Source organism: Bidens hawaiensis, unplaced genomic scaffold (assembly GCF_021521415.1).
Source record: "Bidens hawaiensis isolate Kalapana, Puna unplaced genomic scaffold, B.hawaiensis_p1.1 tig00030518_1, whole genome shotgun sequence".
Taxonomy (NCBI): Eukaryota; Viridiplantae; Streptophyta; class Magnoliopsida; order Asterales; family Asteraceae; genus Bidens; species Bidens hawaiensis.
This window is the reverse complement of record NW_027495087.1, coordinates 211,281-237,193: the sequence shown is the minus strand read 5'-3', so window position 1 is coordinate 237,193 and position 25,913 is coordinate 211,281. Positions and strand designations below refer to the sequence as shown.

General features: G+C 39.1%; 1 protein-coding gene across 1 annotated transcript; it reads left to right on the top strand.

The window, feature by feature from the left end:
- Nucleotides 1-16,723: 16,723 nt before the first annotated feature.
- LOC143580533 (small ribosomal subunit protein eS8-like) lies at nucleotides 16,724-18,504 on the top strand. Its single transcript, XM_077063529.1, has 4 exons — nucleotides 16,724-16,803; nucleotides 17,588-17,924; nucleotides 18,012-18,181; nucleotides 18,336-18,504. The coding sequence occupies exons 1-4, from the start codon at nucleotides 16,748-16,750 to the stop codon at nucleotides 18,409-18,411; spliced, it is 639 nt and encodes a 212-aa protein (XP_076919644.1). The 5' UTR covers nucleotides 16,724-16,747; the 3' UTR covers nucleotides 18,412-18,504.
- Nucleotides 18,505-25,913: the final 7,409 nt, after the last annotated feature.

The following is a 25,913-nucleotide window of genomic DNA, read 5'->3' as shown; positions in this document are numbered from 1 at the left end:
CACACAAATCAACAAAAGTGAAATATATTCACCTCCTCGGTCACTCCTTACTCTTTTGATTTTCCGATTTAGTTGATTCTTTAACTTCGGCTTTGAACAAGATAAACTTATCAATAGCCTCATCCTTACTCTTAAGTACACATAGCAATACCTTGTACTATCATCAATAAATGTGATGAAGTACTTACTCCCACCATGAGTAGGAATTGCTTTTAAATCACACACATCGGTGTGGATCATCTCGAGGGGTTCGGTGAATCGTTCATTCCTTTTGAATGACGATCTTGTTTGTTTTACTTCGACACAAGTTAACTATGGTGACCATAATCGAGAGGTCCGTGACCACTACAAGGTTATCAACCTCACGAACCATGTTTACTTGTCGAGCATTTCCTTTCTTTGGAAGCTTACACTCATTGGCCAAACGGCCTTGCTTTCCACAATTGTAACAAGTTCCTTGGAACCTTATTTTATTTTATTTTTTTCAATATGAAGACAAACGACAAGATCTTCAATGGTAATCTCCTTTCGCCTATGCTTGAGATAGTTCTTGAAATCCACCCAACTTGGTGGTAGCTTTCAATCATAGTCACAACTTGGAATGTCTCGCTAAGCGACACTCCTTCCGCATGAACATCATGAAGAATAAATTGTAACTCTTGGACTTGGCTCATGACAAGTTTTGAGTCTATCATTTTAAAGTCCAAGAACTTAACCACCACAAACTTTTAGAACCGGCATCTAATGTTTTGTATTTGCGATCCAAAGACTCCCAAATTCTTTGGCAGTCTTAGCCTTGCAATAAACATTGTACAGTGCATCCACCATACCATTCAAAATAGAATTCTGGCACAAGAAATCCGAATAATTCCAAGCCTAAAACGTGCTCACCGAATGAGCATCCATTCCCCTTTATCAACATGGGGAATGGTTTCAATCAAGAACCTCACTTGGTTCAATGTGGTCAGATAAAAGAACATCTTTTGCTGCCACTGTTTGAAAGTCACACAAGTGAATTTTTCGGTTTATCAGCATGAGAAGTAGGGCTGGCAATTGGGTACCTGTTAAATACACGATAAGACCTGTTAAGCAAAAAAGTGCGGTATGTGATTTTTTAATTTTCTTAAATAATTGAAATTAGTAGGCTAGACTCCATTGTATTCCTTTATTGGTACATGAAACTTAAAACTGTCTTATAGTCATGACATATAAAGTCGTTAAACGAGTCATATTCTTGTTTGATACTTGTGTTCAGCCGCCACAGTATACCTATTAAACCTGTTAAGACACAAATTGCCAGCCCTAATGAGAAGTAACTGCGTTAGGCAGTGGTGCAATCAAACTGGTTATGACAGCTACAACAGAAGTATCGATCGCGAGAGCATTTTAACTCTAGCCCATAGGCCCAATCCCTCAAACCTACTAAATTAGTCTGCTTAACAATTCCACACTTTGGGCAATGAAAGCTACGAAGTCCATTAGATCACTAGAATCGTAACTAGAAAAATGAAACTGAGCGGCCACATAAAGTCATTTCAAAACTGGTGTGCTTGACCTATTATGGTCTGCCTTAATGAATACAACCCATTATTGGGATTCCATTCTGAAACGAAAACACAGGAACAATTAGTAATCTATTTAAGTTTGTTGGCCCTGTATTAAAAGCTGTAACAAGAAAATAGAAACAATAAATGATAACAGTGAACCGGGCTTGTGTTTGACACAATTCCCTTAAAAAGATTCGCGGTCTATTCCAGGGTACTTCGGTTCGAAGTAGTAGCAGACTGCCGGACTTGATCACTTGTTTGAAACGAAACCGTAATGATGTTGCAGCTGAGAGGATGAGAGAGTTGTGTGTTTTTTCTACTTATATGAACTGCAGCAATGGCCTGGTTTTATAATAACAAAATCATAACAACTGAATAAATGACCATTAAGTATAATAATTCTGAATAATGGTCATTAGTGCTGTATATGAAACTGAAATTGTAATAATAATAATCAATAACAGAATAATGATTATTAATAACCATTGAGCAACAGTTATGAATTTGAATTCTCAAAAACAAATGCAAAAAATTGCCATACGCAGGCCCGGGTTTTCAGAGCTGCATTCGTGTCCGCGGGACATGCGGGCACGCACGAGTTCGATAGATTTTTAGTCCAGAAACCCAATTTTGCACACCCCCCCACGCGCGGTTAGGAGTTATAGTAAAACACATCACAAATTTTCAAATGAGTAGTGAAGATTCCATCTTATAAACCACTTCTCATTTTGTTCCACGTCCTATGTGGGACAAGGTTTTACAACTTCAAATTTATGATAGTATCTTCGAGCTGTGAACAATCATGCTCACGCCCTGGCATTTCCGCCTTAGGTTTTACAACTTTCAGTGGAAACACCATAGGGGTTCTGAGGCCACTTGGGAGTCCGAAGACGAATCGATGAAGAATTATTCGCAGTTGTTCCTGTCGCATCGGGATTCGGGGACGAATCCCATTGTAAGGGGGGTGGACTTGTAACACCCGTTAATTCCGGTTTCAAGAACTAAAGCATGTAGAGTATGTATTACTCTCGGGACTTAACCGACGTTTCTCGGAAGCCTTTACGTTATCCCGGTACGTTAAAGAACCTAGCTATTCCTTCCGTTTTGCCTTACACCTCAATCTGGAAGGACTAGAGTGTAATATCTTATGTTATAACACAACATAACCCTAGCCCCCCTTGGCTGTTGCAATCGGCAGGAACATCAAGGCCAAGACCCGCGATTTTTCTTTTTTGCAGCCAATTTTAAACCTTAGAACTTCAATTCAAGGTATGTACTACGATTCCCCAAGTCTTTTTCACATTAATTGGTCCTCATATTGCGCATATTGATCGAAAAACGTCGTGTTGTAGGCTAACCGGGTGGCTGCCCAATTGAGCTTTTCCGGGGCTGTTTCGAGTGAGGATTTTACATCAACATCCCCCTAGGTATGACATGTACATCATATTATAATTTCATGGCCAATGGAGGTGTTTAGGTCGGTCAATCGATTTTAGTTCGAAAACTAGGGTTTATCGGGTATAGAATTGCAAATTGTTGAGTTTGATGCGTTAATTGATCGGGTGACCGATCGAATCAGTTTGTACAGCCCTAGGGGGGTTTAAGGGCTGTGGAAAAATTATTTTTTTTGATGCTCGGGGCTGTTGTGGTTAGTGCTTCGTCAATCGAGTCGGCTGTGCGCGAATTTTCGTTTAAACGTTAAAGTAAGAGTTGCAAAAAGGAACCGTCAACCCTATCAACTCGGGTGACATAATCTTGATGAATGAAAAGATTTAAAATGGAATTTGGTCCATTCGGGGTTGATTCGTTTAACAAATAGTTTTAAGGTTTATTACACGCGCATTCGACCCGATTTGACTATCCTTGGGCCTTGGGCCAAGTTGTTGGGCCTTGGGCCAAGTGTTGGGCCTTGGGCGGCCCATTAGGCAAGAGTGTTCTTACGGTCTAGTTTAGTAACGTGTTGTGTATAATTTACAGGCCCTTGCTTGTGATTGTGCACTTAGGGATTCCTAGCTCGTTGCAGGTGTTCGATTGATTTCAGGTGAGTTCATGATGCCCTTTTTACTCTTTTACTTTTGGGCTAGCATGCACACCTAAATGTTTTCTTACATGATGAAAGGTTTTAAACGAATTTATATAGGCTTGCTAGCATATGGTAGGCCTTGGGATGTTAATATATATATATGTATATATATATGTATATACATTATTTCTTAGCCTATATCTGGCGATGTTGTAGTCGTTTCGACTACTGATGTTGTGTATGCCTACTTTGTGTTTGCATGCACTGATGTTACGTGTTTGGGTTGTACGTTTGCTCGACCCTGATGTTATACGTGGATGTTATATATATATATATATATATACTGTGATATATATAGAGATGTAATTGAAAGGATGTTTACATATACATTTTGTATATGTATGTATGAGGATGTTTAGTTCGGTAATGATGATTTGATGGATGTACCCTTTTACGTTTTAAAACTTTGGTATGACTATCATAACTATTATTTAATGATGTTATTTACTAAAAACTTGAACTCATTCAGCTCAAGTTGACTTTGTGTGCATGTTAGTGTGAGTTTCAGGTTAGGAAGTGGATGCCTTATCGCTTGGACGTGCACGAAGCTACTTGGACGGTGAAGGGCATACGGGAATTGAAGTTTCACTATTAAATATTTGTTTTTAAAAGTTTTTATTTAAAGATAACTATGTTGATTTTGGGCAAAATTCCCGGGTTTTGGGAACTTATTTTATTATTAATGTTTTCCGCTGAACTATACTCTGAGATGTTAGTTTTAATGGAAGAAACCGTTTTCAAGTTTAATTATTTTCTTAAGTGTTTTGTATGATTACTAACTGTGGGGTTCCCGGAGTTCGGGGCCTTACAAGTTGGTATCAGAGCCTTGGTTCAAGGGATCCGAGCATCCCCGAATGCTTGGACTCGAACTATAAGAAAAGAGACCAGTATGCCCACCGCAGTAGCTGCACGCCAAGAGGTAACTTTTAATTAAATAGTCATTCCTTTAGATTTAAAAGTTCCCAGTATGTGATTAACTGTTTAAGTGTTAGATGGAAGGCTAACGAGGTTAGGGGCAGGGGGCGGTTAGGACGGGTGGGTAAAGTAAACGACTAATTACACTTGATCAACGTCATTAGCAGTTTACCCTTACTTTACATGTTCTAATTACCACTTGTACTTGATCGTGTTAAAATTCTGTCTTTGTAGGGATAAGTCATGGTTAATACTCGAGCAGCTAAGAGGGGTGGTTCTAGTGTTCGTGGTCGCGGTCGTGGTCGTAAGCCACGTGCCGAAGCCGAGAGTGAGATTCCTACTTCCCAGCAGGACACCCTGATTCATGAGGAGGGGGATAACCCCGCCTTAGAAGCTGCTATGCGCGCGGCTATCGCGGATGAGGTTTACCAGGTGCTCCATAGCGTCATTCCCGAGATCGTTGCTGAGGCCGTCAGGGCCATGGAGGAGTCGCTGGTTGATAAGGGTTCGGATAATGGAAGGAAGAGTAAGGAGGTGCAGGTAGAAGAGGAAGAAGAAGTATATGTGCCGAGTGGGAATGAAGATGAGGTGCGGACTATTAGTGTATCTACTCGGGGTTGCTCGTATGGTGACTTTAAGAAGTGCGACCCCCTTCTTTCGATGGCATTAAATATGCATTGGCAGCACATCAGTGGGTGAGAGGGATGGAGTCTGTTCTGAGGGTTAGTAAGTGCAAGGGGGATGATATGGTAACTTATGCTACTGCCTCGTTTCGTTCCGAGGCACTATGTTGGTGGGATAACTTGGCGCAAGCTATGGGTGATCGTTCGATTAGGAGGATGACGTGGGATGAGTTGAAGAAAATGGTTCTCGATCAGTTTTGTCCTCCGCATGAATTGGATAAGATAGAGCAGGAATTCTTGACCTTGGAGGCTAGTACTATGTCGCATCGGGAGTATACCACCAAGTTTAAAAAGATGGCTCGTTTATGTCCCGATTTGGTTACTCCCGAAACCAAGAGGATTAAGAAGTACGTGAAGGGGCTTCCGGTGGACATTCATAGGGGTGTGTTGACTACCGACATGAACTCTTTTCACTCGGTGGTCACTCTAGCGGGTACGCTATATGATCAGAGGGAGAAGTTACTGCTGCCCGAGAATAGGAAGGTATGGAACTCAAATTTGTACGGTAAGCGGCCAGGGGGAAGCAATTTTAATCAGTCTGAGAAAAGGGTAAAGACTGAGACTTTTGGGTTTAAAAGGGGTGCGAAGTTCGGTAATTGCAAGAAGTGCGGGAAGCCGCACAATGGGGAATGTAGGATTGGGTCCGGTACTTATTATCGTTGCGATAAGGTAGGACACCCTCATTTCGAGTGTTCGACATTAACCTGTTTCCGCTGTAAGGGTTCGGGTCACTTGGCATCAAACTGTTCTTCCAGTAAGGCAGGGGGGGTCCGGGCAGGGGACTTCCTCGAGGGGGAAGATGGATGAGAAGCCGAAGGCCAGGGCGAGGGCCTTCAACATTTCCAAGAAGGAAGCAAAAGAGGATGCGGATGTCGTCTCAAGTACTTTCTCCTTATTTAGCTTTCATTCCACCGTTATAATTTCTTGTTCCTTTGAAATCGTATGTGTTGACCGTGTAGCTAAGCAGTAGTATAATATCGTCACAGGTACTTTCCTACTTGATGAGTTACATGCTTCAGTTTTATTTGATTCGGGCGCCAGTAGGAGTTTTGTGTCTACCGCTTTCTGTTCCCTGTTGGAAAAATCACCCGAGCGCGTAGTCGATGGGTTTGAGGTTGAGGTTGCCGTAGGAAAATCCGTGTCTGTGTCTAGGGCTATTCAGGGTTGTTCCATCGAGTTGTCTGGTTATAGGTTTCTGGTGCGATTGTATTTGATTCCGCTTGGTTGTTTCGATGTGGTGCTCGGGATGGATTGGCTCGCGAATGTTGATGCTCAGATCATTTGTGGTCAGAAACTCGTTCGTCTAAGGGCCCCGGATGGGACTCGAATTACGGTCTTCAGTGATCGGAATGTTGCGACGCCACATATTATATCCATGCTTAAGGCGGGGAAGTTAATGCAGCGGGGGTGCGGGGCGTATCTGGCGTATGTTATGAATGTGAATACCGAGGTAGCTACTGTTGGTGATGTTCCTATTGTTCGGGATTTCCCGGATGTATTTCCAGATGATTTGTCAGACGTGCCGCCGAATCGCGAGGTCGAATTCCAGATAGACCTTGTACCGGGCGCCAAGCCCGTTGCCCGAGCTCCCTACCGCCTAGCGCCGAATGAAATGAAGGAGCTTATGGCTCAGTTGGAAGACTTGCTCGATAAGGGCTTTATTCGACCGAGCATCACACCTTGGGTTGCCCCGGTCCTGTTTGTTAAAAAGAAGGACGGTAGCATGCGGATGTGCATTGACTATCGTGAATTAAACAAGCTCACTGTCAAAAATCGGTACCCTCTCCCAAGGATCGACGATTTATTTGATCAGCTCCAAGGAGCTAGTTGGTTCTCGAAGATCGACCTTAGGTCCGGGTATCATCAGCTGAAGATTCGGGAGGAAGATATTCCTAAGACTGCCTTCCGCACTCGTTATGGACATTACGAATTTCTGGTGATGCTTTCGGTTTGACCAACGCACCGATTGTGTTCATGGATCTTATGAACCGGGTGTGTAGACCGATGCTCGATCGCTCGGTTATTGTGTTCATCGATGACATTCTTGTGTACTCTAAAAGTGAATCCGATCACGCCGGTCATCTCAGGGAAGTGTTGGAGGCTCTGCAAAAGACCAAATTGTATGCGAAATTTTCTAAGTGTTCCTTCTGATTACGTGAGGTTCAATTCTTGGGCCATGTTATAAACCCGAGTGGTATTTTGGTTGACCCTGCAAAGGTGGAAGCCGTGAATGAATGGGAGTCTCCTAAGTCTCCAACCGAAATCCGTAGTTTTCTGGGTTTGGCGGGGTATTACCATCGCTTTGTTCCCGATTTTTCAAAAATTGCTTCTTCACTGACCAAGCTGACTAAGAAGAGTGTTAAGTTCGTTTGGGGTACGGAACAGAAGGAGGCTTTTCTCGAGTTGAAGAACAGATTGACGCATGCCCCGATCTTAGCTTTACCTGATGGCACCGATGATTTGGTGGTGTATTATGATGCCTCCTACCAAGGGCTTGGGTGTGTTCTGATGCAACGAGGTCGAGTCATCGCGTATGCCTCGGGGCAATTAAAGCCTCACGAGGCGAATTATACTACCCACGATTAAGAACTGGCGGCGGTTGTTTTTGCGCTTAAGTTGTGGAGGCATTATCTGTACGGTGTTCCTTGCACTATTTACACCGATCATAAGAGCTTAAAGTATTTCTTCGAGCAAAAGGAACTGAATATGCGACATCGTTGATGTTTGGAATTGATTAAGGACTACGACCTGGAGATCATGTACCATCCGGGTAAGGCTAACGTGGTGGCCGACGCGTTAAGCCGGAAGGAGAGACCAAAACCTATTCGTGTGAAATCCTACCAGCTTATTCTCAAATCCAACATTTTGAAACAAATAGCCAACGTCCAGAATGAAGCGTTGCAGGTGGAATGGATTATGTCAAAGCGTATCTAGGGTAAGGAAAAGTTGTTGGAAGACGTCAGTGATGGGGTGAAGTATAAAGATGGGCGTTTATGGGTGCCGAGGTATGGAGATTTCAGAAGTGGAATTTTAGATGAGGCGCACCAGTCGCGCTATTCCATTCATCCGGGTGCGACCAAAATGTACCAAGACTTGAAAAAGAATTATTGGTGGCCTGCAATGAAGTTTGAGGTGGCTCAGTATATAAGTAAGTGTTTGACATGTCTGCAAGTTAAGGCTGAGCATCAGAAGCCGTTTGGGAAACTTCAGCCGTTGAAAATACCTGAATGGAAATGGGAGCATCTTACCATGGATTTCGTGACTAAACTGCCTCGTACTCCTAGAGGTAATTACGACACCATTTGGGTAATCGTGGACACACTGACCAAGAGCGCTCACTTCTTGCCGATTCGAAAGACTTTTAATTCTGAGCAGCTGGCCGATGTGTTTATTCGTGAGATCGTCTCTAGGCACTGGGTTCCGGTATCTATTGTTTCGGATAGGGATATGCGTTTCACCTCCAGATTTTGGAAAAGGTTTCACGAGGAGATGAGCACCAAACTCCTCATCAGTACTGCTTATCACCCGCAGACGGATGATCAGTATGAGAGGACCATTCAGACTCTCGAGGATATGTTGCGGGCTTGTGTTATCGATTTTGGTGGTAGTTGGGACCGTCACTTACCGTTGGTAGAGTTCTCGTATAATAACAGTTATCACGCCACGATTGGGATGCCACCGTTTGAGATGTTGTATGGTAGGAAGTGCAGGACTCCAGTCTGTTGGGGTTCTATTGGTCAGAAGCAGTTGGGTAGTTTGGAGGTGGTCGAGGCTACGACTGAGAAACTCGACAAGATTAAAGCATTTATGAAGGCCGCGCAGGATCGTCAGAAGTCTTATGCAGATAAAAGGCGAAGGCCTATTGTGTTTGAGGCCGGGGATCGAGTTATGTTAAAAGTTATTCCCTGGAAGGGCATTATTCGTTTTCATAAGAGGGGGAAGCTCAGCCCGAGGTTTATTGGCCCGTTTCGTGTATTCGCCCGAGTCGGTGAGGTAGCGTATAGGCTGGTATTGCCCGAGGAGCTCGCGGGGATTCATCCTACTTTTCACGTGCCCATATGAGGAAATGCTTAGCGGATGAAGAGGCCCATGTGCCTCTCGATGATATTGAACTCGATAGTAAGCTGAACTACATTGAACAACCAATTGCTATTCTTGACCGTTAGGAGAGGCGTTTGAGAAATAAGGTGGTAAGACAAGTGAAGAAATAAGGTGGTAAGACAGGTGAACAATCATGCTCACACCCTGGCATTTCCGCCTTAGGTTTTACAACTTTCAGTGGAAACACCGTAGGGGTTCTGAGGCCACTTGGGAGTCCGAAGACGAAATGATGAAGCATTATCCGCAGTTGTTCCTGTCGCATCGGGATTCGGGGACGAATCTCATTGTAAGGGGGTGGACTTATAACACCCTTTAATTCCGGTTTCAAGAACTAAAGCTTGTAAAGTATGTCTAACTCTCGGGACTTAACCGACGTTTCTCGGAAGCCTTTACGTTATCCCGGTACGTTAAAGAACGTAGCTATTCCTTCCGTTTTGCCTTACACCTCAATCTGGAGGGACTAGAGTGTAATATCTTATGTTATAACACAACATAACCCTAGCCCCCCTTGGCTGTTGCGATCGGCAGGAACATCAAGGCCAAGACCCGCGATTTTTCTTTTTTGCAGCCAATTCTAAACCTTAGAACTTCAATTCAAGGTATGTACTACGATTCCCCAAGTCTTTTTCACGTTAATTGGTCCTCATATTGCACGTATTGATCGAAAAACGTCGTGTTGTAGGCTAACCGGGTGGCTGCCCAATTGAGCTTTTCCGGGGCTGTTTCGAGTGTGGTTTTTACATCAACATCCCGCTAGGTATGACATGTACATCATATTATAATTTCATGGCCAATGGAGGTGTTTAGGTCGGTCAATCGATTTTAGTTCGAAAACTAGGGTTTATCGGGTATATAATTGCAAGTTGTTGAGTTTGATGCGTTAATTGATCGAGTGACCGACCGAATCAGTTTGTACAGCCCTAGGGGGGTTTAAGGGCTGTGGAAAAATTATTTTTTTTTTGATGCTCAGAGCTGTTGTGGTTAGTGCTTCATCAATCGAGTCGTGGTGCGCGAATTTTCGTTTAAACGTTAAAGTAAGAGTTGCAAAAAGGAACCTTCAACCCTATCAACTCGGGTGACATAATCTTGATGAATGAAAAGATTTAAAATGGAATTTGGTCCATTCGGGGTTGATTCGTTTAACAAATGGTTTTAAGGTTTATTACACGCGCATTCGACCCGATTTGACTATCCTTGGGCCTTGGGCCAAGTTGTTGGGCCTTGGGCGGCCCATTAGGCAAGAGTGTTCTTACGGTCTAGTTTAGTAACGTGTTGTGTATAATTTACAGGCCCTTGCTTGTGATTGTGCACTTAGGATTCCTAGCTCGTTGCAGGTGTTCGATTGATTTCAGGTGAGTTCATGATGCCCTTTTTACTCTTTTACTTTTGGGCTAGCATGCACACCTAAATGTTTTCTTACATGATGAAAGGTTTTAAACGAATTTATATAGGCTTGCTAGCATATGGTAGGCCTTGGGATGTTAATATATATATATATATATATATATATGTATATATATATATATGTATATACATTATTTCTTGGCCTATATCTGGCGATGTTGTAGTCGTTTCGACTACTGATGTTGTGTATGCCTACTTTGTGTTTGCATGCACTGATGTTACGTGTTTGGGTTGTACGTTTGCTCGACCCTGATGTTATACGTGGATGTTATATATATATACTGTGATATATATAGAGATGTAATTGTAAGGATGTTTACATATACATTTTGTTTATGTATGTATGAGGATGTTTAGTTTGGTAATGATGATTTGATGGATGTACCCTTTTACATTTTAAAACTTTGGTATGACTATCATAACTATTGTTTAATGATGTTATTTACTTAAAACTTGAACTCACTCAGCTCAAGCTGACTTTGTGTTCATGTTAGTGTGAGTTTCAGGTTAGGAAGAGGATGCCTTATCGCTTGGACGTGCACGAAGCTACTTGGACGGTGAAGGGCATACGGGAATTGAAGTTTCACTATTAAACATTGTTTTTAAAACTTTTTATTTAAAGATAACTATGTTGATTTTGAGCAAAATTCCCGGGTTTTGGGAACTTATTTTATTATTTATGTTTTCCGCTGAACTATACTCTGAGATGTTTGTTTTAATGGAAGAAACCGTTTTTAAGTTTAATTATTTTCTTAAGTGTTTTGTATGATTACCAACTGTGGGGTTCCCGGGGTTCGGGGCCTTACATTAGTATAGTTTTAAAAGGTAACAGTGTAGGACGAATGTGAATGCGGATTGAGTATGAAAAACACCACTTGCCCCACGGTGGGCGCCAAACTATTTTGGTCAAAAATTACTGAAGCAATAATTGAACAAATCCGTTAAGTGAGGTATTGTGCTTTTCAATAATCAGAATGCGATAAAAGTAAGTGTACACAGCGATGTAGCAAGGAAAAACCTAGGATTCAGGTGAGGTTTGAAAAAAACCTCGGGTGGGGAAAATTATCCTCTGCCTCAATTTATTAATAAGTACAATTTGAAGTACAACTTGAGAACTAAATGAGAATGATCGCTAAGTACAGAGGTGTAAGAAGTGAGTGCAGAGATTGTGTCTAGGTGTTCTCATCGGCCTCCTTTTATATATAAATGAAATAACAAACTAAGCTACAAATCCGGAAACCCTAACTATGTGATTGTTTATACGTCAACTCCACATGCAGTTCAACAAAGCTTTCGAATTACCAGTAAGACTGAGTCTTCTATCCATTTTAAGTTGTTAGCCAAAGAGTAACTTGTAAGCATTTTAGTCGGTTTAAATAAATCTGGGTTCAGGATTCCAAACCTGTTAAGGATCCCGGATGTCAGGATATCATTCAAGATACTAGTCAGGATCTTAGTAGTGAAATCAATCCACAACATATATTATTATTATTATTATTATTATTATTATTATTATTATTATTATTATTATTATTATTATTATTATTATTACCATGCAAGCCGTCACATAAGCAATTTTTTGACAACTAGGCATGCCACGTAAGCATCAAAGTAACGGAGTTAGCCATCTGTTAATCGCGGACCGTTGGAAATATATACACATTTACTTGGGACCGCCACCAACCAAGGGTTAAGTTGAGAATGTTATTTGCCAATCAGGCATAGTTGGGATTATTTAAAACCAATTTTTTTTATTTAAACTAGCATTTAGAGCCCTCTCTTTACGGTGGGGGCATAAAACCGTCAGAAAACTGTTTAATTTAAATGTATCGGAAACGAAAGTTTATCTCAAATTGTAGTCAATAGTAACCAAAAAAGAATGTAACTTAACACATTCTACTCTTGGTAAGCCTCTCATAATCCTTCTTGCATTGGGCAACCATATCTACCAAAGGGACAAGTCAAACTCAAATGTAGAATAGGTTGAAGCTTTGGTTGAAGTTTATATAGTATGTTTAACCAAATGGGTGAAACTTGGGTTATGTTGTATGGAGAAGCGAGAAGTGATTGGGGTATGTTCTCACATGTGTTGGTCAATATCAAAAGTCAAAATATCAAGACAATGACCACACACAGCGTTCAAATTGGTAAACTCAATGTGAAGTGGGTTAGGTGTCCACGATCGTTGTGCCACACCTCAACCGACAACGGAATATGTCGGGGCAAGACATTAGATTGTTCAATAGCATGCAACAATATTAAAAGCGTCAATATATTAAATTCATATTATCAAATATAATATCATGAACTTGGATTGAATCAATAAACAAAAAAAAATATTCCCTAACTAATTTATTTAAAACTAGCATTCGTACCCGCGCGTTGCAGCGGGACACGTTAAATGCATGAGATGTATTAACAACAAAAACCAAGTTGTAATCTGAGTGCATATTAAAGGCGGTGCAAGTTAATGTTGATAAGTGTCAATTTTGGATCAGAAGGGTATTTTCCGTATTCTCGAGACATGGCAAATTTGTTGCTGCAAATATGAGTTATAGTACAGTTTGAAATTTAAACCCGAACCTAAGTGGTTTATACAGTTTCGTGAGAACTAAAGTTTTAGCATGGGTCGTGCAAGTTCTCTTCATATAGAGGATGAAATTTCGTAGATGTATTTCAAGTGCGGGTTATAACAAAAGGTTTGCACAAACATTACAAAATTGTCGGTTATAGCTTATAGGAAGTTTAGGCTATTTCAAAATTATAGTTTCAACTACGGGTCAAAAAAATATAAGGGTGTTTCAGAAATTTTAATTCGGGTCAAGTTCTTGGTTTCGGATTAGTTTTGGTTACATTGGAAAAGTTGTGCAGAAATTACATGTCTATAGAAAGTTTACAGCTTTTCAAATTTAAACAAATCAAAGTTTCAAACAAACAAAACATCCTACAAAATCAACGGAAGAGAAGCAATATAATACACCTGCACCTAAAGTTATTTGAAATAATTAATTTAAACATATATACAAATAAAATGCAAAGCCTAGACAGTTTATAGTGACCCAAAATATTCTACCACCGTTGCATAAAAGAAATTTATGCACTCTATTTTGGGCAATGACATATTTTTCTTGTAATTTGTAAAATGATATGAAAACTTCATCTATTAGACAGAAATCTGAGCTAGGCTCATTCACAATTTCACACCATTAACCTGAACCTATTTTGACCATTAGAACCTTAGAAACAGATGACCCTAAGCTTTCCTGGTAATGTGCTGTTAATGGCATCTTCAATATCTTGAAGTTTACTCTGCAAGTATCACACATTTAAACAATTTAGATTATTGTGATCATGATAGTTAACTTTTGAGACGTATAGATGAACAATGAATAGAAAGAGACACCATAAGCAACGCCTTTTGAAATTAAAAAACAACAAAAAGAGCAAACTTGTTGGAAACCTATGAGTCTATGGCAACATACCTCCTCAAGAAAACCTAAACAAAGAAGATAATTAATGAAGATCAAAAACTCTATTTAAATTACCACAAATTAGATGAAATAAAACCACACCTGCTTGCTATCATTTTTAATTTCATTTAATTTTTCGCTTGAATTCGTCAACTTCTAAGACTTCATCCTGAACATACATATGCGCAATTAACCGAAACCCAAGAATCAATTGACCCAATAAAAAACTGTTACCCGATAAGACATCGTACCTGTGAAACGTCTTCGTGCGAAGAGGCTTGAGCTACGTTTCAAACTGTAGAATCACTTGAACGCAAAATAAAATCGTTACCCTAGAATCTAATGAATCCAACAACAAATTGTTACTTGTAAAATTCGCCATATCAGGGGCTGCGAGTGGCTTGAGATAAACTAAAGATCTGTTGAATAGTGGTTGTGAAGAAAACGAAATCAATGGAAGGGGGGAGTGTGGACACGTGGGTGAAAGAGAACCAGGATGAGATATAACTGTTGCAGTTATAAATAAGACTGCACAAACTTCTTGTACATTTAGCTACAAAACATGTACCACTGAGCTGTAGTGAATTTCCTCTCACAACTACCATTTTCTTTTTAAATATATATATATATATATATATATATATATATATATATATAATACCCTAAAGGTATATCTAAGTGTCGCTCACTCCATCGAGCAACTTAACCTACAACATTGTAAAATAGTATTTGTCAACACAAAGTTGGTGAGCAATCTTAGGGTTTGTGTATATGTAGTAATGAGGTAAAAACAATCCAAATAGCATGATTACATCATTAAATATAACTGTAAATGCATGTAATGTAATGAAAACTTCTGTTCACCCTGGACACGCAGTCAGTCTACAGGGAAACGTAGGTAGCCCTCCAGACTAACCCACTTGAACTTGTGTTCGTGTTTGCGTTAGCGAAATCAACCAACCAATCAATCATTCAATCAATCAATTAGTCAATCAATCAATCAATCATGTAAGCATGTGATCATGTAACAAGTAAGCATATAACAAATATAGATGAAATCAATCAAAATGATATCAATATGGATCATGTTTGTGATGTAAATATATAAATATATAATTGAGTTGAAATAGGTAGAATGCCACATCTCAAAATATTTGAAAATAAGGGGACCATGGATTAATCGCCTTAAAAGCAAACGTCGAGTTAAGCGAGTAAAAACGAACTTCTTGACGAGCCGACTGACTCGAGAGAAAAATAATGAAAACCCTAAAAATAAAATAAATATGACTTATAAACCAAGAATGAAAAAGAAAATAAATGGAAATAAATATATTGAGTGACATATCAACCTATTCTAATAAAGTAAAATAACTGTGGACACATGTCAGTTTGTGGTTCAACCTTATAACTTTTTTCTCTCCAAACTAATAACTATGTCATAGATTAATAATTATTCACTTTCCTTTAAACTATATTTTATTATATATAATATACATTTTTATAAAAATAAATATTCTTATAAATTATAAATATATGCTTTAAATCTATCCATCTATTTTTTCAGTTAATTTACTAAACTATATATGTTAAATTGTAATAATATATACCATTCACTTTCACATATAATAAAGTTTATCATAGTTAGTTTCTCGGTTTTTTTATCAATAATTATTTAAGGTTTTTTGTGGAACTTAAATTTGATTGTTACGAGTCAAAAGTTGGTAAATAGATTGTCTGGTAGAAGTTAATTATATTTTGCTCAAAATTTGTTACGGGTCAAAAAGGGGTAATATGAGTATTTTAAAAATTTGAGAATACAAGTAGATTTATCATCAAATTTGTTACGTGTTCAATGTTTTGACTTGAAAATGTCAAAAAAATAAAAGTTAGAATTTTAAACGTGATTTAGGTTTCGAATTTATTTTCAATGACATTTTTGGAAATAATGAAAAGATTCGAGATTTGGCTAATTGACTATTTTTTCCACAACTATTAAAATTTAAGAAAATATGGCGAACACTTTCGACATGCTACCTCCAGACCTATATCTCGCGTATTATATGGGCTCTAAAGCTATTAAATAAAATAAGTGGAATTGATACTGAACAACCAGTATCATTATTCACTTTTAAAATAGTTTTTGATTTTTGTAAAACACATGTAAATATCCTTTACAACATAGGTATTGTTATCACTATTATCAGATCAGTATCGATATTATTGGAACGGGTTTTTTGATATTCGATCGACCTAAAATACCGCAGTAGCGCGGGTAGTAGGTTTTAATGATTAGTTTTTGGGCCTAGTGAATTGGTCCTGCCCTGATTTACCTCACAAGCCCATTTACAACTAACCGGACTTGCTAGGGTTTTATATAGATTAACGATTTAAGCCAGAAACCCTAGCCCTCTCTTTCAGTTTCAGTTCTGAGGCGCATCTTCATCTGCAAACATGGGTAAATGATTCTACATCTTCATCGTTATCTTATTAATCGTATGATTACTAACATGAATCCTATCATTTGCAGGTATCTCGCGAGATTCGATGCACAAGAGACGTGCCACTGGTGGCAAGAAGAAGGCGTGGAGGAAGAAGCGAAAGTATGTTTTCCTCTAATCTAATTACTGTTTCTGTGGCTGACTTTCAAATGTCGAGTCAATTTAGACTAGATTTATTTCTGTTTAGTAATTCGATTGCAATTGCAGCGGTTTGTGATGTTATTGGCTTTGATGTTCGGGTTGTGATGAATGCGATTTATTAATTTATTGTAGATTTGTTGTCTTATATTCTTTTGATTTCAGCATTTTGCAATTTCCTTCATTTTGTGATGTAATTATCTAGGTTTGCTTACATTGTTTTGATGTTATAGGTATTAAACACATTAAAATAATTTGCAGTTTATTGAATTCAGCGTTAGTAGGGATGGGCGTTTTCAGTACCGGTACCGAATTTGGTACCGTCGGTACCAAGTTTTGAGTTTTCGGTACGGTACCGGTATTTCCTGAATTTTTCACAAAATACCGGTACTGAACCGAACATTTCGGGTTTCGGTACCGGTACCAGTACCAACTTTTCCCTAATTTTGGGATCGGGATTTTGACCGGTACCATCCCAAGCTCATCCCTAAGCGTTAGTTTTTGATTAATGATGAAATGTTTGTATAAAAGATGATAGAGTGTGCACAGTAAAATCTAGGCTTATTGATATGTGCATTTTTTAGGCAAATTCAATTTTTTAGTATTTAAAGTTTTATATTTATTTTATTTTGAAATCCCCAATCATGGTTTTACTATAGTGTTAACTTAATCTAGGTATTATCATTTCTTTATAATCTATTTTTTTGTTACATTATGCACAGAACTTGTTCTTTTTTTAATTTTAAAGGTATGAGCTTGGTCGTCAGCCAGCAAACACTAAAATATCCAGCAACAAGACTGTTAGGCGGGTTAGGGTTCGAGGTGGAAATGTGAAGTGGCGTGCATTGAGGTTAGATACCGGTAACTACTCTTGGGGTAGTGAGGCCGTCACCCGAAAGACCCGTATTTTAGATGTGGTGTACAATGCATCAAACAACGAGTTGGTCAGAACTCAAACTTTGGTCAAAAGTGCAATTGTTCAAGTTGATGCTGCACCATTTAAACAATGGTATTTGCAACACTATGGTGTTGATATTGGACGCAAGAAGAAGCCATCAGTCACTGCTACCAAGAAAGAGGGAGAGGTTAGTTTTAGTAATTGTCTTATTGAATAATAATCTATTTAATTGTAAGCTAATATGATTTTTATAAAAAAATTTGCTTGCTTATAGGAAGCTGAAGCTGCCACCGAGGAAGCAAAGAAGAGTAATCATGTGGTGAGAAAGTTGGAGAAACGTCAAGAGGAGCGAAAGCTTGACCCACATGTTGAAGAGCAGTTTTCGAGCGGTCGTCTTTTGGCGGCTATTTCATCGCGTCCTGGCCAATGTGGTCGTGCTGACGGGTACGTTATATATAAATTTATGTTTGTATTTATATTCATATCAAGGAACATGTGTCTGAAGATGCATTGTTTGCCCTGTGTAATTCATTTTTTATAGTATTTTAGCTTGATGGTTTCTTGAATTTAATGCTTGTTTTTATTTTTGTTTTGGCAGATACATTTTGGAGGGTAAGGAGCTTGAGTTCTACATGAAAAAGCTTCAGAAGAAGAAGGGAAAGGGCGCTGCTTAAGGCTAAGTTTGTTTCTTTTAGATTTTTATTTATGTTTTTATTCTGCAAATTTTGATGTTATGTTTGTTCAAGTTTTAACTTTTATGACATGGTTTCTTTGTATTTTAGAACTTTATGCAAAATTTGTTGCTTGCAAAACGAATCACAACCAAAATTGGTTTTAAAACAGATGACTTGGAAATGCTTAAGCTATAGGTTGAGTGGAGTAACCTGTTTAGAGTTTTAATTTTAAAATATATTTCTTTCCTCAAAATTTTCACCAAAGTTCTCAATTCTTGCAACTGCAATTTTTTTGTTTACTTCCAACTATTCAAATTTTTTCTGCATTTGGTAATCCATTTAGATTGTCCTTGGACAAAAACTGGCACACACCATAATGTTAAGCGTGTCGTATAATTTCTTAGACATGATTAATTGAAAAAATGTGTCATTTGGATTCACTAGTTTAACACACCAACTGAAACTAGAGGTGCACAAAACAACCGATTCTGGACCTGACCCGGCGGTTCCTACTCTATCCTATCCGTGGGTATGAATCGGGCTTTAGGTTTCCCCCTTAAACTGTAACCGGAACTGACCCAGACCCGGTGGAACCTGTTCTGCCAATGCTCGTTCAAAACCTGGTCAAATACCTGACTATACCCTGAACAGGTTCCTAACCGGGCTCGGTTTTGACTTTTGTTGACTATACCTGATTCCGGATCTTACCCAGTTCTGGTTTCTGAGATTACTCGGTTTGTGCACCTCTAACTGAAACCCGTTTGTCAGGCATGGTTTACAACTCTAATTTAAAAGAATACAAATAAATCAATTTTAATCACTAGTAAATCTACTAATTCACAAAACAACCAGTTTTGGAACTGGACCCGACCCTACCCTACCCGCGGGTATGGGCAGGTTTTGGGTTTCCCTCTGAAACTGTACCTGGAACCGACCTGGTCCCTAACCGGTTCCGCCAATACCCAGTCAAAACTTGGTCGTACCCCTTCCGAAACTTGAAAAAAATCCGATAGAACCGGTCAAATATCCGACTATACCCTGAACCGGTTCCTAACCGAACCCAATTTTGACATTTGTTGACTATACCCGGTTCTGGTTTCGGAGAATACCCGGTTTATGCATCTATAACTAAATCCCAAATCCAACTTGACCGTTTTGATAGGTAAAAGAAGGATTGGTATAAAACCTAAACTTCTTTTAACCCATCAAGCAATATTTGCGTAAATTAATATAGTGGCCAAAGTTATAGATTAAATTTCCTTTTTCATTTTTTAATTAACGGCAAACAATAATCTTAGTCTTAAATGTACATCGTCATTGACTATGATTGAACCCTCATTTCGTAGAGGAAATCGTAGTTTGGTACACAAACCGAATGTTCGGTGAACTGTTCGTGAACCGTTTGGAGGAAAATTCGTTTATATTTGTTTATTTAAGAAACGAACGAACACGAACAAAAAATTTATGATCGTTTAATTAAACGAACGAACATGAACATATGTTCCGTTCGTTCATTTATGTTATGACGTTCGTTTATCCAAAAAAATCTTTAATTATTTTCTATTAACACATAAATGAACTTATAAAAATTATATAAAAAAAACCCAAATTATATACTAGTTAAATTATAATAAACATGATGTTTGAAAAAAAACATAAAATAGAAAAAAATAAAAATTTGGCCCAAATACAAAATCTTTCAAATATAAAAAAACCTAACAAAAATTGGGTAAAAAAAGGCTGATTTTCTTTTCCAGTCTTTTCTTCACCTTTCTTCTTCTCTACCTTTCCTTCATTCTGCTCCGCCCCCTTTTTCACCTTCCATCTTCTCTACCCTTCCACCTTTCCTTCATTCTTCTCTACCCTTTTCTTTCACCTTCCATCTTCTCTACCCTTCCTTAATAGTGTAATTTGCAGGGATAAAAATAAAAAGGAAAAGAAAAAAAACAAAAAACAAAAAAAACCAAGCAATTTTCTCTTCAAAAGCCGCTGCCTCGCTCACGGCGGTTGCCGCTCGCGTGAGGATGGTGTGGTGTGGGCCAACTACGTGGCTCGCGCCACCTCCTTCGCGGCTCCACACACAGACACAACAGACAGTATTAAGGAATATTATATTATAGTAGAGGTGTGCAAAAATCGAACCATAACAAAAACCCGAATCATTAATTGAAATTAACAATAACTAAACAAAACCGACGGTTATGGTTAAGTGATTATGATTTATCGACCATTCGGTTATGATTACGATCAATATGTTTTCGTTAACTGGCTTTAACCAAAGCAAACTTTGTATGTTTAAGTTTTTCTAAAATTTAGACTTCCATTTCAATCTTTTATCTCTCTCTATTTAACTTTGAACATTTAAATTTATGTTGCAACTATCTATTACTGATGTATTTAAAGTCTCATAAATGAGCTTAAAACACCGTAACCGAACAAAATTCAACTACAATAAGGGGGAAAAACATACAAAACACAATAGACAATTAACCAAAATTAAACTTAACCGGCTTATAACCGACGGTTATGGTTATAGTTAAGCAATCTTTCTTGACCGAACCTCGGTTAGTCTTATTATTATGGATGGTTAAGCCACCGTAATCAAACTGAACTGACTTTACAAACTCAAATATTAATATTATATTTTGCAGACCTCCTAATTAGAGCATTCACAACAACTTTCTCAAAACGATGTGAGATGGTTTTGCAAATTATATGGTGGAGTTATGAGTGAAAATTATAGGGTGAAAAGAGAAAATGTAGTAATTTTTTATATATTTGGTGAGACTTTTTTTGCCCCTATTTATTTCCTAATTTTTATTAAATTGGTTGTGAGTAAATAGGAGAAAGAGAAAAGTGTAATTGCGATAACACGATATTAGGATAACCGCACATTCCCATTTCCGTTCAATTAATCAATCAATTTTTTTGAATAATATTCTCCCCCCCCCCCCTAAATTTCCCAAATTTTGTCTCGATTTGTTTCACCGGACGGATGCTGCACAAAATCAATCACGATGATTGTTCTTAGTTAATCAAGGATTCTTTCACCAATCTTGCATTTAATTAATTTTGCTCTTCTTCATGTTTTGTAGTTTCCAACATTGCATTACTCATGGGATTGCAGATTATTAGCTTTGATCTCTTAATTTTGTTCGTTTATAACTGGAAGCTTGGGTTTTATGATTAATTGATCATAAAACCCAAGCTTCCATTTATAAACGAACAAAATTTAGGGGATCAAAGCTAATAATCTGCAATCCACCACCATTCTCCTCCTCATCTTTCAAACCCACCCCCGTTCTCCTCCTCCTCTTTCAAACCCACCACCGTTCTGCGCCGTGGTTCCTTCGACGACCAACCACCGATCACACCACAACCAACATCCTCTCACAACCATTCATCCATCCACCGACCAATTTCGTTCACCATGAAAGCCAATTGGAGCCATTAATGAACTCCGCCCGCCGCAACTCACTGCCAGGCTTAATTGAAGTCTCCTCCATTTTGATGATGTAATTAAACATGCAAATGTTGAGCAGATCTAGTTATCACGAATCAGATCTATTCTTTCATTATGTGACTCTTTGGGTTGTTCTTCCCCAATTTTGGTTCCTAGACTTTCTTGGTCATAGAACAGAAGCTGATTTTTTAGGGTTCGTTGACCTTCTTGGTCATCTAATCGGACTTTGATTTTGGGTTTTTGAGGCTCGATTGTGGTTAGTGGCTTTCGGGGTGTTTTGTTGGGAGGAGGTCGTATGACCGGGGCTATTGATGATGGTGTTTGACCGTGTCCATTTAGAGGTTTCCACTGTTGTTCGGATGGATCACAGGGCTCCAAGGGGGTTCGATTGGTCACGCATATTAAGCGGCTTCATTTTTTATCAGATGACAGGAAAAAGACCTTGCGGGAGGCTAGCTCCACATATTTGGATTTGTTTGTTTCGGTTAGTGAGGCATTAAAAGGCTCGCACCAATGGGTGTGTGGGGTGTGTATGGAGTTACATGCTTTCCGTCGGGGGTGCTATCATGATGGCGGGACAGTCTGGTTCAAATGGGTCGCGGGAGACATGGAGGAGTTTATAGTGGGGATTGCTAAGCCACATGTTAGGAGGGAAGCTGTTGCCGTGGGAAGGGTGGTGGTGGATGTAGCCCTCCTAAACCGTGTATTCGCTCTTCCTATCACTACTGCTAAAAACATTCCTCATAGTTGTCATAAGGCTTTTTCCCAGGCCTTAGGGGCTGCTCTAGGTAAGGTGGCGGTTATACCAGAGTCTGTTGAGGCGTGGGTGAAACTTTTGTTGTTACCACGTTGCATCTTACGAGTCTTAAACCTTCTAGCCAGCAGGAACGCATGTCTGGCAATAGGAAGTCTCTGCAATGCCATAGAATTCAGCGGGTGCTGGCAGCCTGTGGTGATAGTGACGGTTTCGTTGACCTTGTATTATCGCTTTTTGACCAACCCTTATGTAACACTGTGAAAATACCCCATCTAATTTTGGGCTAAAAATGCCAAATCTGAAAGTTGAAGGACTAAAAATAAAAATTTTGAATTCTGGTAATCATCGCGCTATGCGATGGCTTGGTGAAGACACCATCACGCTACGCGACAGGCCATTTAGAAAATCAAGAAAATAGGGGGCGCCGCGCTACGCGACGGCCAACCCAACTGGTCCATCGCGCTACGCGATGACCAGGTTAAGTAACCTAGGACACGTGGCCAACCACGTGGCAACACGTGGCACAACCTGATTAATTGTGGCGTCGCGCTACACGATGGCCCTGGGGGAAAGACCATCGCGCTACGCGATGCCCTGCAAACTCAAGTATAAAAGGGCAGCTATGGGTTCAGCCTCCTTCATCCCATTTTCACCTTCATTTCACACACATAACCTAGGGAATTGTGCCAAGGGTGTTTCGAGGTTCTGAGGGTCCGATTCCGTGAAGAAACGAGGTGTTAAGACGCTGTAAACGAGCTGTTGCGCTGTTAAACGAAGCACAAGCTGAACCGTTGCTGATTCTTTAAGTTATTAACTTCTGATTAGCCGACTAAGGTAGGATTATGGTTAAGTTACTATATTATTTGGTTATTAGAACCTAGTTAAGGATATAGTCGTTAAACTGTAAATGTTTTTCAAATAACGTTTTACAAAAGCAAAGACATTACTTTCACATGAAGTAACGTTATCAAAACTATTATTTTGACATGCACGTAGTAAATGTAAGGGGGATATCATTAGTAGACTCTTCTTGCCTTAGGAAAGTAATTCGTACAAATCCCAATCAACCGCGGGACCCGTTTGCTTACCTAGAGAAGTATGCCAACGTGATATCCTTTATTAGGCCAAAGCGTGTTATTCCAAACGTCATATGTAAATGCAAAGTATTTTCATAAACGACTATAACTATACTAAGGTTAGGTCAGACCTAAGAGTCTGCTGATCAGACCTCGAGTCTGCTGAACTGAATCAGACTTCAAGTCTGCTGATCAGACCTCGAGTCTGCTGAACCGAAACAGGCTTAAAGTCTGGTGAATGGTTAAGATTTACCAACTAGGTATTTATGCATACCTATTACAAATATAGGTTGATAGCATACTGAGGAGAGAAGTTCTGATATTACCAACTGATAATACAAGGTGAACACGTTAACGTTTTATGGTCTGAACTGATTTTACTCTTGTAATATGTCACACCCCGACTTAGGGCCTAGGAGTGTGACCAGTAGTTAGTACCTGTTTTGGAAGTGTATCAGAGTTATGGGTTAATTTTAACGGAAGACTTAAAGGTTTAATATAATATTAATTTACATTGCAAATTTTACTTGGGAATTAAATACCCAAGTTGAAAGTTTACAAAATATTGTTATTAAATATTACAAGGATTTGTATATCAAAAACTGAGCCATCAAGTACGCGAACTTCTATCTCCGGGATGACTCTAATCCTTGTATTTATTAGTCATCAACTTAGTTACCTGCAGGTGGGATTAATATACGTCAGCTATATGCTGGTGAATCGTTATGACTCTAAAAGCATATATAAATAACAATCATAATACAAATATAGTTTTCTTGACAAGCTCAGCGGATATATTACTATAACCGGTATATGTAACACTGCCCTACACACACACAAGTCTCCGAGCCAAGTAGCCGATACTGGAGAAACTATATTTGACCATTAGCCCGCGGTCACGTAGTCTTTGACTGTTTAGGCTTAACGGTTATGTTTGGATCCAGACACATGTGTATTCGGTTTGAGTTGGTTTATTCTCTAATTTGGATTACAATGTTTTACAGATCACGTAATCTCATGCAAATAGTTGACTAACTCAATAAGACAAACAACCTGTCTATCTTATAGAGTATAAATATGTTTGACTGTTTATAAAGGTTTAACGTATTCACCTGAATTGATGATATGATTGATTGAAAACCTTTCTTGATTGCAAATGATTGTCAACCTATAAACAAATAGGTTTGAATGATCACCTTGATGGTGTTTCTTGATTAGACTGCAGACTTTAAGTCTGGTTTTAACCTTGATTAGGTTTGTGAATGTTTTGAAATCATGATTGTATTTGTGTGACGTTTGATATAGCATGCTTTGGCCTAATAGGGTTTATCACGTTGGCAAACTTCTCCAGGTAAGTAAACGGGTCCCGCGGTTGATTGGGATGTGTACGAATTACTTACCTTAAGCAAGAAGAGTCTACTAATTATATTCCCCTTCCAGTTACTACATGCCCGTCAAAATATAGTCTTGTATAACATTATATTTATAAAAATAATGTTTGATTGAAATCTGTTCGTGAATGCTTTTGAAAATACTTTCAAGGTTAAAGGCCATAGCCTTGACCGAGTCTAAGCTTATGATAATATAATTGACAATAACTTAGACTTAAATCCTACCTTAGTGGATGCTTGGAAATACTTATGCTAAAGCAGATTGATTGCTTAGTTGGCAGAACCTTGCTTCTACTCGCTTAATCGCTCTACGGCTCGTTAACACTTCGATACTTGCTCAAACTTCACGAAAACGGACCTCGGGATTCCTTGGAAAAGCTAGCACACTTCCCAATACTAAGTGTGTGTTTTTGAGTGTGAAAATGAGATGGAATGGACTGAACCCGCAGCTGCCCTTTTATAGTTGAGTTTTGCAGACCATCGCGTAGCGCGATGGCTCTTTCCCTAAGGCCGTCGCGTAGCGCGACACTGCAACTGACCAGGAAGTGCCACGTGTTGACACATGATTGGACCTGTGAATTTAGATTACTTAACGGGGTATCGCGTAGCGCAATGGCCATACTGGGTGGACCGTCGCGTAGCGCGACGCCCCACTTTTTCTTGAACTGTGTGATTTGGATAATCGCGTAGCGGGATGGTTTAATCCCAGAGACCATCGCATAGCGCGATGAGTCTTAAAATTCAAAATTTTCATTTTTACCTCTTCAAGCATCAGAATTGTCATTTTTAGCCCAAAATTGAACAGGGTATTCCCG